The following is a 17,505-nucleotide window of genomic DNA, read 5'->3' as shown; positions in this document are numbered from 1 at the left end:
ATTAATACCACTAATACCATCACTTCATCTAAAGACAGTTGATTCACTTTTGAAAAAGTAATAAATTCTTAAATTACTTGAGTACCATTTAAAATAAAATAGTAGGAGTGCCTGGCTGGCTCAGTCAGAACATGCGACTCTTGATCTCAGAGTCATGAGTTCAAGACCCACACTGGGGATAGAGTTTACCTAATAAAAAAATTTTTTTTAATAAAAAAAAAAATACTAAATAGCACTTAAGTAATAAAAGAATTGAAAAATTACAGGAAAGTCAGGAGTCTTTCATACTTCATATCTTCTTTAAAAATGCAGTTTTCTCATAACATAAATTGGTAGTTATCTTTATTATTATTATTATTTTTTTTTTTTAAACGTTTATTTATTTTTGAGACAGAGAGAGACAGAGCATGAACGGGGAAGGGCCAGAGAGAGAGGGAGACACAGAATCTGAAACAGGCTCCAGGCTCTGAGCTGTCAGCCCAGAGCCCGACGCGGGGCTCGAACTCACGGACAGTGAGATCGTGACCTGAGCCGAAGTCGGACGCTTAACCGACTGAGCCACCCAGGCGCCCCTATTATTTTTTAAATGTTAGGTGAATTTATTGTTCTCTACATCTCAGCAAATGTAAAATAAGTGACAATCTAGAACAATGAGTTTTACAATCCATGAGAATACCTAATAAATTTTATTAGCACTCCAACAATATTTTCTCAAAAATCAGTATTTTGATCTCCAAAAATATACCTAAGAAATATTGGAACTTCATTTGTAAACAACTTGTACAGTTATAAAAGCTTTTGAAAGAAAATAAATTAATTCAGTTTATGGTATTAGCAATGATTCTAACATTTCAAATCTTTTAAAATGTAAATCTAAGGGGCACGTGGGTGGCTCAGTCAGTTGAGCATGTGACTTCAGGTTAGGTCATGATCTCCTGGTTCGAGCTCCACATCGGGCTCTTGGCTGTCAGTGCAGAGCCTGCTTCAGATTCTCTGTCCCCCTCTCTCTGCCCCTCTCCTGCTTGTGCATGCTTGTCTGCCCTCTGTCTCAAAAATAAACAATAAATAAATAAATAAATAAATAAATACATACATACATACATACATACAAACCTAAAATATCAATTAACAAAATCAAAAAAACTAAAACATAAGGCTAGCAAGAGTATGGAGGAAAGTTATTAACATGGTATATACGCAGGTTTTATCTACCAAATTATACTTCAGAGTATAAACTAAAACTGGTTATTACCTGTTTGTTTGTTTTTTTTAAGTTTATTTGTTTTGACAGAGAGAGCGAGCACGCACTGGCAAGAGCAGGGGAGGGGCAGAGAGAGAGGCAAAGAGGGAATCCCAAACAGGCTCCATGGTGTCAGTGCAGAGCCAGACATAGGGCTGGATCTCACCCACCATGAGATCATGACCTGAGTTGAATCAAGAGTCAGGCACTTAACCAACTAAGCCACCCAGGCACCCCGGTTATTATGTTATAGAGAAAAACTGAAAATAATCTATATGTTTATCAATAAATGAAAGGTTTAATACACTGTGGGAAATTCATCTTATTGACCGGTATGCAGCACTAAAAAACAATGAATCTTGGGGCGCCTGGGTGGCTTAGTCATTAAGCATCTGACTTCAGCTCAGGTCATGATCTCACGATTCATGAGTTTAAGAATCAAGTATTCTTTTCTTCTATTTACTGCCTTTCTTGTATAAAATGTATCTCAGGTAACCTAATAATTGGTGGAGTGCTATCTATCTATCTATCTATTTATTTATTTATTTTAAAGTAATTTCTACACCCAGTGTGGGACTCGAACTTACAACCCCGAGATCAAGAGTCGCATGTTCTACCAACTGAGCCAGCCAAGCACACCTGGTGGAGTGCTTTTTGAAGAATTCCAGTTAATAAACTAAGAAAAATAGAATTAGAATAGTACATTTGCAATCTCACTAAAGTAATGCATCTAGGCAATGATTACTAATGGGTTTTTAAAACATAGGAGAAAAACCACTGGGAACTTTAAAAAGGATGCATCAGGCTGACAGTCCCCAAATCTCACCAATCAATCCTAACGTTACTAAAAACAGACAACCCAGACATTGCCTACTGATGTGATGCAACAGGAAGCATACCACTCACCTCTCAAGTACTGTGGCCAAATAAAACAAAACTGGAATCTTATCTAATCACCAGGTTATAGAAAATACAGGGGATAGAAGAACATGTTAAATAAGGAGGGGACAATCAGCAAATTCCAGAACATGACAACTTAATAACAAATGATTCCACTTTTATCAATGACAATCAAAACAACAAAAACTGTAAGAAAAAAAGAAAGTGAATCTATAGAGTAAAAGAGGCTTAAGAATTATATCTACCAAATGCAATGTGTGGAACTCTGTCTGGAACCAGATTCAAGTAAACCAAATATAAAAAATAAAAGAGATACAATCAAGGAAATCTGAAGATTGTCTTGATATTTGACACTATTATGAAGGAACTATTGTGTTTTATCATTAAGAGGAGAAAAAAGGAATCTCCGACTCTTAGAATACATATGTATATATTTCCACATAAAATATTCCTTCAGTTTGCTTTGAAATAATCTGGGAAGGGAGAGGAGAGGGAGAATACACCAGCAACAAGACTGGCCATATACTGATAATTACCAAAGCTGGGTGATGAGTACATGGGTATTCATTATACTATTCTATTTTCATGTATGTTTAGTTTCTTTCATAATAAAAAAATACATTTTTAAAACTATGGCAGTTCTGGTGTCAGGCAATCTAGATCTACATCTGTAGTGGTTACAAAATTAAAAGTACTTCTTGGCTTTCCCTAGGTGATATGGTTTTCACAAAATATCACTCCTTGGCTATAAAAAAGATGGCTCTGGAAAGCCTCAATGGTGAAAGGAAATTCCACGAGAACTGTCTCAGGTCTTGCTGGTAGAAATGAGAAAAGAAATAAGTACAACTTCTTGATCCTATAAGATTTTAAGACCCACTCTGGGGTGCCTGAGTCGCTCAGTCAGTTAAGGGTCTGACTCTTGATTTCAGCTCAGGTCATGATCTTATGGCTCGTGAGTTTGAGCCCTGTCTCAGGCTCTACACTGGTAGCGCAGAGCCTGCTTGGGATTCCCGATCTCCCTCTGTCTCTGTTCTTCCCCACTCTCTCTCAAAAAATAAACAAACAGGGGCACCTGGGTGGCTCAGTAGGTTAAGCTCCGACTTCGGCTTAGGTCATGATCTCATGGTTTGTGAGTTCAAGCCCCATGTCAGGCTCTATGCTGACAGCTCAGAGCCTGGAGCCTGCTTCGGATTCTGTATCTCCTTCTCTCTCTGCCCCTCCCCAACTTGTGCTCTGTCTCTCTATGACTCTCAAAAAATAAATAAATGTAAAAAAAAAAAAAAAATTTTTAAATAAACATTTAAAAAAAGACCCATTTTAGTGGTAATTAGCTATAATTTCTACAATAGACATAGGATTATTCCTTGAAATTTTTAAGGCAGATATTATATAATTGAATCACCAAGAGGAAAAGAGTACTTAAGAATTAATGAACTTAGGGTTTTTAGAAGAAATTAAAAGTGCCAGTGAAAAGCTGAGTATGTAAATTTTATCACAATGTACATGGGGAAACTTTGTAATTATCTTCAATGTGTCAACTAAGAGAGAATACCCTCTAGTAAGTACACCAGCGTGAGCCCAAATCAAGTCAATCAACTACGCAGAATGGGGGGGGGAGGGGTGGCTAATGGTAGATTAATTTTATTATGACAGGAAAAAATACAGCATGAAGTCAAATAGAAAGGTTTTTAGGTGAGTCCATAAGAGCTTGCCAAAGGCCAAAGGCCATTGTTATCTGATATACAACAATCTCCTTAGTTTTCCCAGACTAAGAGCCCTCCCATTTCCAGAAAGTGAGATTTAAATGACTGCAAATAAAATAAAAACAAGCTCAAGTAACATAAAAATGAGTATGTGTTAAGACTCAGACAGATTCTACAGACTGAGAAAGCTTCTATCCATATTCTCTAGTCAGTAGTAACCTAAAAACAAAATGAAGAGTTTTCTCTAATTGTGCCAAGAATACTGGCCTCAGGCTTCCACAAAAGCCTAACACCCAACAAGTTAGTCAGTCCCCAGGGAAGTCACAGACCTCTTTGAGCTTCAGTCCCTTAACTTGCAAAATGGGGATAACCTCCTTATCCTCTCCATGGGGATATGGTGAGGATCAAATAAGATGCATAATAAATCCAGAAGAAAACTATACAATATCATACCAAAAAGTTACATTATTAATGACCAAAGTGAGAGAAGGAGGGTCTACACTAATGACCTCAAAAGTTACAAGGATAACTGCTTCAAGAAATAAAACAATGCTGGCTCAAGAGACAGTGAATCACACGACTCAAAGACTCTATGGCTATAACTTACAGAGACAATATCTTTAGATCTAACTCGAATGCTGAAGGATAGTTGAGGGAAACAGGAAAAGCATTCTGATGAGAAGAGAAAGCATTCAGGCTAGGATATATGTCTGAAATCACTGTTATACAGTTAAATTCAAAGAAAACAAAAGAACCCAATGTCCAAAGAAAGTTTCGCAAAAGACGAAAGGAAACTCTGATAACTCTTAAGTTAGGCAGTAAGGTAAACCACAGCTTTTACACTTTGAGAGTGACTACAGTTCAGAGGTGTGTGTGTGTATGTGTATATGTGTATGTGTTCAGGGGCAGACGCAGTTGTCAGAGAGAATGGGATGGTTTCCCTCTTCTCCCTGCTGTGGTCATTACTCCAAAATTCCCTTTCTGAGTTTCTTTCCTCTCCTGCCCAGCCCAATTCCACTCTCCATCTAAAGGATAGGGATCAGACCTATGTTAATGAATGATAAAAGAAAAAGGAATGCATTTCTCCTCTGTATCAACTAATGCTTCAATTTTCAAGGAAAGTTACTACGTGAGCACATAAATTAAAAACTAGAGTCCTAATGGTAATAAAGACAGGAAGGGGAAGGGACAGGGACAGAGCAAGACTCACATTATATCCAGCAATCCATGTAGGGATTGAAAAACTTTGCAATGATGACAATCAATGAAGATATGGATCAACTAAAACAGTTGACAAGAACAACCCTTTCGTCTTTGGGAAAATCTATATCAAATCTGTTTAAATAAAATTCCATCCAAAAAAAAAAAAAAAATTCCATCTGCATAGTATAAAACATTCTGAGATGATGATACCAAGAATTTTGTTTTATCCATAACAAGTAAAATTAGGTACCTTGATCAAAACTGAAATATTTTAAGATACATTTTCAAAGTAACCTACCTGCAACTGCATGACCACATAGTTGAATCGATCATTCCTCCCACAGCCAATAAATCTACAAACATGGTCTTTCCCTGGATAAAAGAAAGAAAAGAAAAACACAAAACAGTGGAAAAGGTTATACTATGGTTTCTCTTCTAAAAAATTAATAATTTGTTTTTCTGTATAGTATTTTATAATTGAATACAATGGACCTGTCTTAAGAACCTTAATAATAGGAAATCTGTATTATTCAGATTTTCTACCTACCTCCCCTGGACTCTACACTGTTCCTTGTGTAGTCAAATAAATGTTTATTGAATGAATAAATTTACTGGATGAATAAATGAATGAATGAGGGAATAAATGAATGATAATTTATTTAGGAAGTAAAGAATTAAAGGGTCATTTCAGATCAAGTTGCCCAGACATTATACATATGAAAAGAGAGAAGAGCAATACCTAAGAACTCTGTTAGGAATATAAATCCTGAATTTTAGATATGGTCTGCCATTGACCAATATATGACTTCAGTCACTTAATCACTTAATCTTTCTGGACCTCATTAATTTGCATTAGTTCAGTAGCTTTCAACCTGAGTTCCATCTGTGAAACCCAAGGAGGTGCTGACTAGGGTACGGAGGAAAGCAAAGGTGGAGCAGGCAGAAATCTAGGGTTCTGCCCTGATCCAATAAAAGCAAACAAAGGTCTTTTAAAAAGGATCAAGACTGGTAGGCTCCAAGGCTACTGGAGTACAGTGAATGAATGGAGAACAGCATGAGAAGACGCTTGAGAAGAAGGAGGCATGAGACCACGAAACGCCTTAGACTCCATGATAAGGAAAGTGAAAGACATTTATAAGTCGGTGTTTACCAGCCCAGGCTGCTTATCAAAATCATCTTGGGAAGATTTTTAAAGATTCCTAAACTCTATACTGATTCATAATCGATGGAGGAAGATACAGTATAGGAGCTTTTCAAAAGTTCTCTAAATGATCCAAAAGCAGATGGGCCATGGATGGACATATAAAATCTACTGCTGGGTAAAGAGAAGCATATAAAAGATTTTAAGGGGTGGCTGGATGGTTCAGTCGGTTGAATGTCCGACTCTTGATGTGGGTTCAGGTCATGATCCCACCAGGGTCATGGGAATAGGTCCTGTGTTGGACTCTGCGCTGATTGAGCATGGCGTCTGCTTGGGATTCTTTCTCTCTCTCTCTCCCTCAGCCCCTTTCCCTCACTCACTTGCACGCTCTAAAAATAATAAATAAATAAATAAATAAATAAATAGTAAAAAATTTTAAGATGAGGAAAAACACAAAACATTTTACTTTAGAACACTGCTATGGTGGCAATGAGGAGGATAGGCTACAGAGAGGTTAATTCTAGAGGCAGAAAGGTGATTCTGGGAATAGTTACAATATCCCAAGAGAGAGAATAGGGTTTAAATTATTACAGTAGAGACAGAAAAAATAAGATAAATGTAAGAGATACTAATTTTTGACTAAAAATTGGTACAACTATATGATAAATTGTACCAAAATAAGAGAATACATAGTAGGTTGTATAGACTGTAAGGGATATCAGAATATTGAGTATAAGAACAACCTGTTGAATTCAGCAGACAATTGTAATTTCAAGCCTGTTGCTGAGCTATAGAAATACACTGGGGAACCATTAGTTCATGGAAGGTAGATGGAACTACAAACATAGATGGACAGTTGACAAGCTGGAAGAATAAAGAATGATAAAATTAACCTAAGAACAGAATTTTAGAAAATGCAACATTTAGAGCATGGGCAAAAATAAAATGCATGAAGGAAATCAAGTAATAGCCACAGAGGTATGAGGAAACTATGAGAAAGGGGTATTATAGAAATAAAATGAGAAGAGCATGTTAAGGCAGAAGTGGCCAATGGCAAATGCTATAGAAAGACTGAGAAGTGGGGCGCCTGGATGGCTCAGCTGGTTAAGCGTCTGACTTCAGCTCAGGTCACGATCTCATGGTTTGTGGGTTCAAACCCCGTGTCAGGCTCTGTGCTGACAGCTCAGAGTCTGGAGCCTGCTTCAGATTCTGTGTCTCCCTCTCTCTGCCCCTCCCCCACTTGTGCTCTGTCTCTCTTTCTCTCTCTCTCTCTCTCTCAAAAAAATGAATAAACACTAAAAAAAAAAAAAAAGAAGAAGAAGAAAGACTGAGAAATACTGGTTAATATAAAAAATTAGGAAGTCACTAGTGAGTGGAAAGGGCGGCAGCCAGCCTTTAATGGATTACAGTGTAAGTGAAGTATGAGACAGCCAGGGCAATCTTTGAAGAAGCTTGCCTGTAAAGTAAGTCACACACCAAGAGCTATAAGGGCAAGACTTGATAGATGGATGAGAAATAATATCTCAACATTCAAAAAAAAACCTTTCTACTGGCTGACGTAAAACATAAAGACAATCTAGACTTAAGTTAATAATTCAACTTCTTTTGCTTCTGGGTTATCACACTGTTTTCTCATTATCTGTGCTTTTGTTGAAAAGGACTCGAACTAGCAAGAAATGAGTGAAACGGGAGCAGTAACTCCCAGTGTGTACAATGCTGACAATCACTTCACGTGCATGTTACAAATGTTTGCAAAACTGCGTCACCTAGTAAACTGAAGTAGGAATGAAAGGATAAAATAATGGTCAATTAGCAACTTACACTTTCCCTCAGCTTCAAAGGAACAATTAAAATATCATTTAGGAAGTATTTTCTTCTTGTTTCCCATTCTTCAAGATTCCATCTTCCTAGCATATAACATTTAAATGATGGATCTCTATTACAAAGACATCTCAACCATCTAAAACCAGAAGGTCATACTATATTTAACTCTTCTTAGGATGTTCTTTCAAAAATATCCTATTGGTATGTTATATACCAAAATACTATTTATCTCTCAATAGTAAAACCATCCTACTTTTAAAAAGAAAAAAGACAGAAATCAAATAAAGTGTAGACTCTACTAGGTAACCAAACTACAAAGTCAGTAGCAAATTTTCTGGGATTCACCCATTTATCTTCATTGCTTTAGGTAAGAGCTTAATGAATTCTTACCTCATACTTTGGAAACAGTGTACTACTGCTCTTCTATTTTAGATATACACAATTAATGAAAATCCTTAATAAAGTTAGTTCAGTAAATATATACAAATTTTTAGAAGCATGGAGAAACTAAAATTTAATTGGAATAGTAATTCTTCACCACCACTTAGAATAGTAAAATAACTACTGTAACATCTAGTACAAACTGAGATATCACTCCATGAGTAGTACAAGGACCATATCTATCTGGTCCCTAGCACAGTACCTGGTAAATAGTGAAATCCCCAATCAGTATCTATAAATAAACAAATTAATAAATAATTATAAATAATAAAACATGCACAATATGCAAGCATATTGTGCCAGGCATTATATTAAGTCCTTTACATGTATTTAATCCTCACAGCTTAAGTATTATTATTTTCCCTATTTTTTAGATGTGAGTTAAGCAAAATAATCTCTAAAAATGAGGGGACTAGGGTAGGTTATACTTGAAGAGAATGTTAGTAATTCAAAATCATTGCTGTGGAGAAAACGAAACATAGACAACCAGCTTGAAAAGCACAGACTATATCAGGTAAAACCTAACACACTGTCATTTAGATAAGAGTCCTAAGTAGAATCTAGATACCAGAACTATAGCAATCTTTATTGTAAGTTAGGCAGTCTACAAAGTCATATATAGTTGGTAAGCAAACAAACGAAAAAAAAGAGTCCTACACTATGCACTATGAGGTCTGATCACGACTCCACATTCACAAAACTAGTTATTCAACTTCATGCACAATGAGAATAGAGGAGAGGCCCAGAAACACTACAGAAACAACTCCAAATCTCTAGGTAAACCATTCTATAAACTTTTAAGAACTCCCAGGATAAAAGACATCTAAATATTCTTTAAGATTTTATTTTTAAGTTATCTCTGCACCCAATGTGGGGCTTGAATTCAAAACTCCAAGATCAAGAGTTGCACAGTCTACCGACTGAGCCATCCAGAAACCCCCATGACATCTAAATAATCTTTTTTTTTTTTTTAAGTTTATTTATTTGGGAGACAGAGACAGTGCAAGTGGGGAAGGGGCAGAGAGAAAGAGGGAGAGAGAATCCCAAGCAGGCTCCGCGCTGCCAGTGCAGAGCCCGTCGTATGGCTCAAACTTCATGGAACCATGAAATTATGACCTGAGCCAAAACCAAGGGTCGGACACTTAACCAACTGAGCAGACAAGGTGCCCTGACATCTATATAATCTTAATGATGCTGTAGAGCAGGACTATCTTGTGTAGGAATGATAACCAAGCCAACCCTCATTTTATTCCTACTTAATTCCCACAGACTCTCATTACTGTACACAAAGGCACCAGAATATAATAGATATATAAACTTAATTTCAGCATCTTCAGGCTATATTATGTTCGTACTCTAGTACGCAGCTCTGCACAGGATACATACTAACTAAACAATGAATAAGTTTTTTATACCTTTATTGAAACATTATTAACATACCACACAATTCATCCATTGTCCATTTCATGTAGGTTAATTTGTGGTCATGTACTATGTAGTATTCCCTTATTATAATCATTTTTATTTCCGTAAGGTCAACAGAAATGTTCCCTCTTTCATTCCTGATTTTAATAATTTGATTCTTCTCTATTTTTCCTTAGTGTTTCTAGCTAAAGGTTTGTTAATACTGTTCATTTTATTCAAAGAACCAATTTTTGGCTTTGTGGATTTCCCCCTTGTTTTTCTCATCTCCACTATAATCTTTATTATTTACTTCCTTCTGCCTGCTTTAGGTTTCTTTGTTTTGTTTTCTTTTTTAGGTAAGCTCTATGCCCAACCTGGGGCTTGAACTCATGATCCTGAGATCAAGAGTCACACTACTGACTAAGCCAGCCAGGCTGGCTCTGTCTGCTTTAGGTTTAATTTGCTCTTCCTTCTTTAGTGTCATAAGGTGGAAGGTTAGACATTGTACTAGAGATCTTTCTGGCTTCTTAATTTAGGTGTTTACTGCTATATGTTGCCTTCTAAGCACTACTTAAACTGTACCCCATAACTTTTGGTATCTTGTGATGATTAAGTTTTAATTAAGGAAAACTACAGAAAATCACTTTGGAATCTGAGAAGATAGGGTCATGAATGCCATATACCAGTGGGACAACTTATTATTTTTCTTTGAAGGAGACACAAGACAGATGGAAAGAAATAAAGCAAGCACTAGATTAGAATTAAATCTCAACTCTGCCATTAATAATTATGGAAGCTTAAGTCTCAATTTCCTCAGAACTACTGAGAAAATTAAATGATATAGTATATTTATAAAGCATCATATTGATTAACTATCCAGTGTTCATTCCCCCTTAATAACAGACCCAAATTACCCTTGGGGAATGATCTTTCTTTATCATGTATCTACTGTCTCTATGGGCTTGATCTACTTCCAGGCCCAAGGTTGGACATTAATTGTTCTAAGCCAATCAGAGTAATAGAGAAATTTCTCTTTTATTATAGAGAGGGGAAGAAAACTAAATATTCAAGACTTAAAGCAATCAATGCGTGACATTACTCTGACGAGATTTTTTTTTTATTAAAAAAAAATTTTTTTTTAACATTTATTTATTTTTGAGACAGAGAGAGAGCATGAACAGGGGAGGGTCAGAGAAAGAGGGAGACACAGAATATGAAACAGGCTCCAGGCTCTGAGCTGTCAGCACAGAGCCCGACGCGGGGCTCGAACCCACAGACTGCGAGATCATGACCTGAGCCGAAGTCGGATGCTTAACCGACTGAGCCACCCAGGCGCCCGACAAGATTATTTCAGGAATGTTCTAATCAGAGGAAAACTCAATAGTTTCATATGACACTTATGAGAAGAGATGTTATTTTTAAAGAGAAAGAATGGAGCTCCTTTCCAGTTGCTATCAGCAACTATCTCTCAACCATGAAGGAAATAAAGATGAGAATTATTTCTACAATATGGAAGAGATAATCACATACAAAACCTGCCAGCCATATGTGAAAGAATGAAAACCAGATGCTATCTTATATCATACACAAAAATCAACTCAAGATAAAGACTTGAATGTAAAACATGAAACCATAAAACTGATAGAAAAAAACATAGAGGGTAAGCTCCTTGACACTGGTCTTGGCAATGATTTTTTAAATTTGACATCAAAAGCAAAGATGACAAAAGCAAAAATAAACAAGTGGGACCATATCAAATTATAAAGCTTCTGCACAACAAAGGAAACCATCAACAAAATGAAAAAACAACCAGCTGGAAGAAAATATTTGCAAATCATATATCTGATAAGTAGTTAATATCCAAAATATAGAACTCATACAACTCAACAGCAAAAAAGAACAAACAATCCAACTTAAAAATGGGTAGAGGACCTGAAGAGACATTTTTCCAAAGAAAATAGTAAAATGGTCAACAGGTACATGAAAAAGTGTTCAATGTCATTAATCATCAGAGAAATGCAAATCAAAACCACAAAGAAATATTATCTCACACCCATTAGAATGGCTATTATCAAAATGATAAGAAATAACAAGTGTTGGTAAGGATGTGGAGAAAAGTGAATCCTTGGGCACTACTCCTAGGAATGTACATTGGTGTGGCCACTATGGAAAATATTACAGAGATTTGGCTCAGTCAGTTAAGCGTCCACCACTTGGTTTTGGCTGAAGTCGTGATTAGCAGTTCCTGAGTTCGAGCCCTGCATCAGGCTCCATGCTGACAGTGCTTGGAATTCTCTCTCTCCCTCTCTCTGTCCCTGCCCTGCTCAACACTGTCTCTCTCAAAATGAATAAATAAACTTTAGAAAAGAAGTTTCTTAAGAAACAAATGAACAAAGAAAAAAAAAGAGACAAACCAAAAAACAGACTCTTAAGTATAGAGAACAAACAAATGGTTACCAGAAGGGAGGTGTGTGGGAGGATGGGTGAAATAGGTGAAGGGAATTAGGAGCGGGATTGTCTTGATAAGCACTAAGTAATATACAGAACTGTTGGATCTCTATATTGTACACCTGACACTAATATAGCACTATACATTAACTACATGGGAATTAAAAAATTTTTTTAATTAAAAATAGAACTAGCATATGATCTAGCCATTCCACTTGTGGGTATATACCCAAAGAAATGAAATTACTATCTTTAAGAGACATCCCACGCCTACGTTCAATGCCACATTACCTATAATAGCCAAGACATGGAAACAAATCACGGTTAGTGAGTTCAAGCCCCTCATTTTGGCTCCACACTGACGGTGCAAAAGCCTGCTTGGGATTCTCTCTCTTGCTGCTCCTTCCACATGCTTTCTCAAAATAAATAAATAAACTTAAAAAAAAAAAAAACCCTCAAAGTTAAAAAAAAAAGTTCTTATCACAAGAAAGAAAAACTTTGAGGTGATAAACTAAACTAAACTTGTGGTTATTTTGCAGTATATACATGTATCAAATCTTTATGTTGTATATAATACAAAGTTATATGTCAATTATACATATCTCAGTAAAACTGAGAGGGGAAAAAAAGAGAATCCGGGTCAAAATATACCTGTAGTCTATCCTACACCTCTGGATCTTTCAATATGATGTGGAAGAAAAGTTCATGTGGTCAAGATCACTGGAATTAAATACAGCTTTTTCACTTGCTAGCTTGTTACTTAATTTCTAAAAGCCACATGATGGGTAACAAAAATTCTTAACCTCAAAGAGTTATTATTACACAGGTAAATCAGGTAAGGTATGTCTAATATTAAATACACTGCCTGGCACACAGTAAATGCTCAATATATGCTTCCTATTATCGTTAGTGATTATGAACACAAATTTTAGAAAGACAGATCTAAGCTAAAATCCTAGCTCTTTTATTCACTACTTTTTTGACTGTGTGGACAGATTATTTAACCTCTTTTAAGCTCTATTTCCTCAACTATAAAATCAGGGGAAAGTTAAAGAAAAATTAAATCAAAGAATATTTTTTTTAAAGCATACACTTAAAACAAGGCCTGACACAGAAAGAATGATAAATGGCTGCTAGCCTCTTCATTAAATAATAGGCACAAATTGCCTTCCACAGTGGTTGTACCAATTTATACTTCTGCTATCAGGACTTCAGTAAGTTCCCATTTCTCTGTCTTCACCAACACTTGGAGCTGTCAGACATTTTTGTTTTTGCCAATCCAATGGGTATGAAACAGTGTTTTGCTATATATTTTGAGTTTCTTTATTACTAGTAAGGTTGAGCATCTTTTCATCTCTTTATTGCTTAGGTTTTCTTTCTTGCGAATTGTCAATTCTTATCTTTTGTCCATCTGCTCTCCGTCCACTCCTGGGACTTCCTACCTTGGCCTAGGACATCACTATGTCATAGAGCCATTTATCTGGAGTCCTTTTGCGTCATGTTTCCCAAATACTTTAAAGCCCTTGTTCGTTCCCTGCCACTATATCCTTTCTCTCTATATTACTGGTGCCACTTACTTATCACCTAAAGACTCAAACCCCCCTCACTTTCTCCTCAGGCTCAGCAGGAAACATTTATGGAGCTCTAACCAACACAATACTCTAGATGTCATCAACCATTCACCCTTGCCGCTTCGACTTGTCCTGACCTAACTCCTTGGCTATGACAACTGAGCTTCTCTCTGGTTTCTCTTTTGTTCCCTTCTCAATGCTCCTATGGATCTTTTTAATAAATTTTATACATTTTTTATAACTTTTCGTCTATAACATCATTATTCACCTTCTGTATCAGTCTGACTTGATTGTGAACCCCTGAGGACAAAAACCATTCCTTATTTATAACCCCAGTTCCTAGCACAGTGGTTCACATTTAACAGGTGTCTAAGAAGGAAAGAAGGAAAGAAGGAAGGGAGAATGAAAATAAGCCTTTCATAAACTATCTAGCACCCTGGACTTTCTAGGCCTAAGGCCATTTGCTCCTTCTTCTCTGCTCTACTGCCCCTCTCCCCACCCCTACAGGGTAGGCCAAATGTCTACCTTAGAATGACAAGCACGAGCTTGCCTTGTCCTGTGCTTCACCTATCTTTTATAAACATACTATTGGACTCCTCTGATGATGCATGCTCTAATGAATTACCACCTATTATTTACTGACAGGCTCACTTAGCAGTGTCTCTTCTAGACTCCCTCCATTCTGTCAAATCTGATTGTACTTCACTGGACTAGGCCAAGAATATCCCATATGTCACCGGCCACACACTATTCATAGGATAATTTCCCCAAATACTGTTTGGAATATCATGTCATTTGCCTACTTAAGAAACCATAAACAATAATGTCTACATAAAGACCATTAAAATGGTGAAGGACTCCACCACAAAACTACTAAAACTGATAAATGAATTCAATAAGGTCTCAGGACACAAAATTAATATACAGAAATCCATTGCATTTCTATAGACAATGGAGTAGCAGAAATAAAAATTAAGAAAAAAACCCCATTTACAATTGCACCAAAAATACCAAAACACCTAGGAATAAACTTAGCCAAACAGGTAAAAGATCTATACTCTGAAAACTATAAAACACTGATGATTTTGAAGATGACATAACAAATGGAAGACAGTCCATGCTCAGAGATTGGGAGAACAAATATTGTTAAAATGTCCAAACTACCTAGGGCAATCTACAGATTTAATGCAATCCCTGTCAAAATACCAACAGCATTTTTCACAAAACTAGAACAAATAATCCTAAAATTTGTATGGAACCAGAAAAGGCCCTGAATAGACAACGCAATCTTGAAAATGTAGAACAAAACTAGAGGTATCACAATCCCAGATTTCAAGATACACTACAAAGCTAAAGAAATCAAAACAGTATGATACTAGCACAAAGACAGACATGCAGATCAATGGAAAAGAAAAGAGAAACCTAGAAAAAACCCATGATTATATGGTCAATTAATCTATGACAAAGGAGGCAAGAATATGCAATGGGAAAGACAGTCTCTTCAACAAATTGTGCTGGGAAAACTGGTCAGTTACATGTAAAAGCATGAAACTGGACCACTTTCTTACACCATACACAAAAATAAACTCAAAATGGATTAAAGACTTAAATGTGAGACCTGAAACCATAAAATTCCTAGAAGAGAACATATAGGCAGTAACTTCTCTTAAGATAAGGATAACAAAAACAAAAATAAACTACTGGGACTATATCAAAATTAAAATCTCTGCACAGCAAAGGAAAAAATAAAACTAAGGCAACCTACTAAATGGGAGAAGATATATGCAAATGACATATCCAATAAGGAGTTATCATCTAAAATACGTAAAAAACATACAACTCAACACCAAAAAAAACCCAAATAATTCAATTAAAAATGGTCAGAAACATGAACAGACATTCCTCCAAGGAAGCCATATAGATAGCCCACATGAAAAGATCCTCAACATCAATAACCATCAGGGAAATGCAAATCAAAATTATAAAGAGATATCACACTGTTAGAATGGCTAAAATCAACAACACAAGAAACAACAAGTGTTGGCAAGGATGTGGAGAAAAAGGAACCTGTTGGAGGGAATGCAAACTGGTGCAGCCACTGTGGACAACTGTATGGAGGTTCCTCAAAAAATTAAAACTAGGACCACCCTACAATCCAGTAATCACACTACTGGGTATTTACCCAAAGAATACAAAAACACTAATTCGAAAAGATGTATGCACCACTATGTTTATTGCAGCATTATTTACAATAGCCAATTATGGCAGCAACCCAAGTGTGTATTGATAGATGAATGGATGAAGAAGATATGAGATACACACACACATGCACACATGTATGCGTGCACACAATGGAATATTACCTAGCCATAAAAAAGAATAAAATCTTGCCATTTGCAAAAACGTGGATGGATCTAGAGGATATAATGCTAAGTGAAAGAAGTCAACCGGAGACAGGTAAATACCATATGATTTCACACATATGTGGAATTAAAGAAACAAAGCAAATAAACAAAGAAAAAAAAGGAGACAAACAAAAAATGAACTGTTAACTACAGAGAACAAACTGGTGGTTACCAGAGAAGAAGTGGATGGGGGGGGGGGGGGGAGGGCAGGTGAAAGAGGTGGAGGAGATTAAGAGTATACTTATTATGACGTGCACTGAGTAATGTATATAATTGCTGAATCATTATATCGTACACCTGAAACTAATATATTGCTCTATGCTATTTTACTGGGATTAAAAGTTTTTAAACATTTATTTTCTGGAAAAATAAATGCAATGCAATGAAATGAAATGAAATGGTGAACCTGGAATTCACAATTAATTCTACATTACTTACCAAACCTCAGTTCTTCAACATGTATCATACACACTAATGAAGCCAGTTTCTTTTTTTGTTCTCCTTCTCAAATGTGCTACTTTGGTTTTTGCTCACATTTTCCCCTCAACCTCATTTCCTCAAATCAAATACAACTCTTAAATCTAAATATCCCTGTAAGAGGTAATATCAACCAATTAAAATTCAGGATTAGATTTTCAGGTATTAGCAAATTAGTCACCTACCAAAGCCCTGAGGGGAAAAAACAAGAAAATTAAAGTAAGTTTCCCAGAGTTGAAAAAGAGCGATCAAGTCTGGTGCAGAGACGAAAGCAGAGAAAGAAGACAATCAGCAAGGTAGCGCTGATCACTAAAAGTCATAGATGGTTGACCTCAAGAAAATACAGGATGGAAGTATATAACAAATCAATTTTAACTTCGTGTTTATATGTCTCTTACGTTAAAGAAATCCTGTAAGAGAGGAAAGGAATTCTGAATATACAAACCAAATCTTTACCAACCCTTCAAAATACCACCACTAAGTCCTTCTCTTAATTTTCTAGCTCCTGACTAATACAATCCAATAAGGAATGTTTGTGGTCTGTCACCAAACTGTGCAAAATGAAATAATCCGTGATATCTCCACCTAAAAAAGACAGTAAGAAGTAGACTTAATTTAAATAGGTAGATACTATCTTTGGATATTATAGGCAAGATGGAACCCTGGTAGTTAAACACCGATTTTAATTGTGATATTAAAAAGGATTTTTACTCATCTAAGGCAAGTAGTGTCAAACCCTTCCTTACTG

General features: G+C 36.2%; 1 protein-coding gene across 4 annotated transcripts in view; it reads right to left on the bottom strand.

Annotated features, from left to right (window-relative positions):
- TTBK2 (tau tubulin kinase 2) overlaps positions 1–17,505 on the bottom strand; it is a 166,627-nt gene that overhangs the window by 93,932 nt on the left and 55,190 nt on the right. For 3 of the 4 annotated variants that reach the window (XM_078448548.2, XM_078448546.2, XM_078448549.2), the window contains one exon: positions 5,345–5,418. The exons of the other annotated variant lie outside the window; for it this stretch is intronic. In XM_078448548.2, the coding sequence (XP_078304674.1) occupies positions 5,345–5,418 (74 nt within the window). The remainder of the gene's footprint in view (positions 1–5,344; positions 5,419–17,505) is intronic. 4 annotated transcript variants of the gene reach the window in all.

Source organism: Panthera onca, chromosome B3, assembly GCF_046562875.1.
Source record: "Panthera onca isolate mPanOnc1 chromosome B3, mPanOnc1 haplotype 2, whole genome shotgun sequence".
Lineage (NCBI taxonomy): Eukaryota > Metazoa > Chordata > Mammalia > Carnivora > Felidae > Panthera > Panthera onca.
Note: the sequence above shows the minus strand (reverse complement) of the source record. Positions and strands in the feature narration are given on the sequence as shown.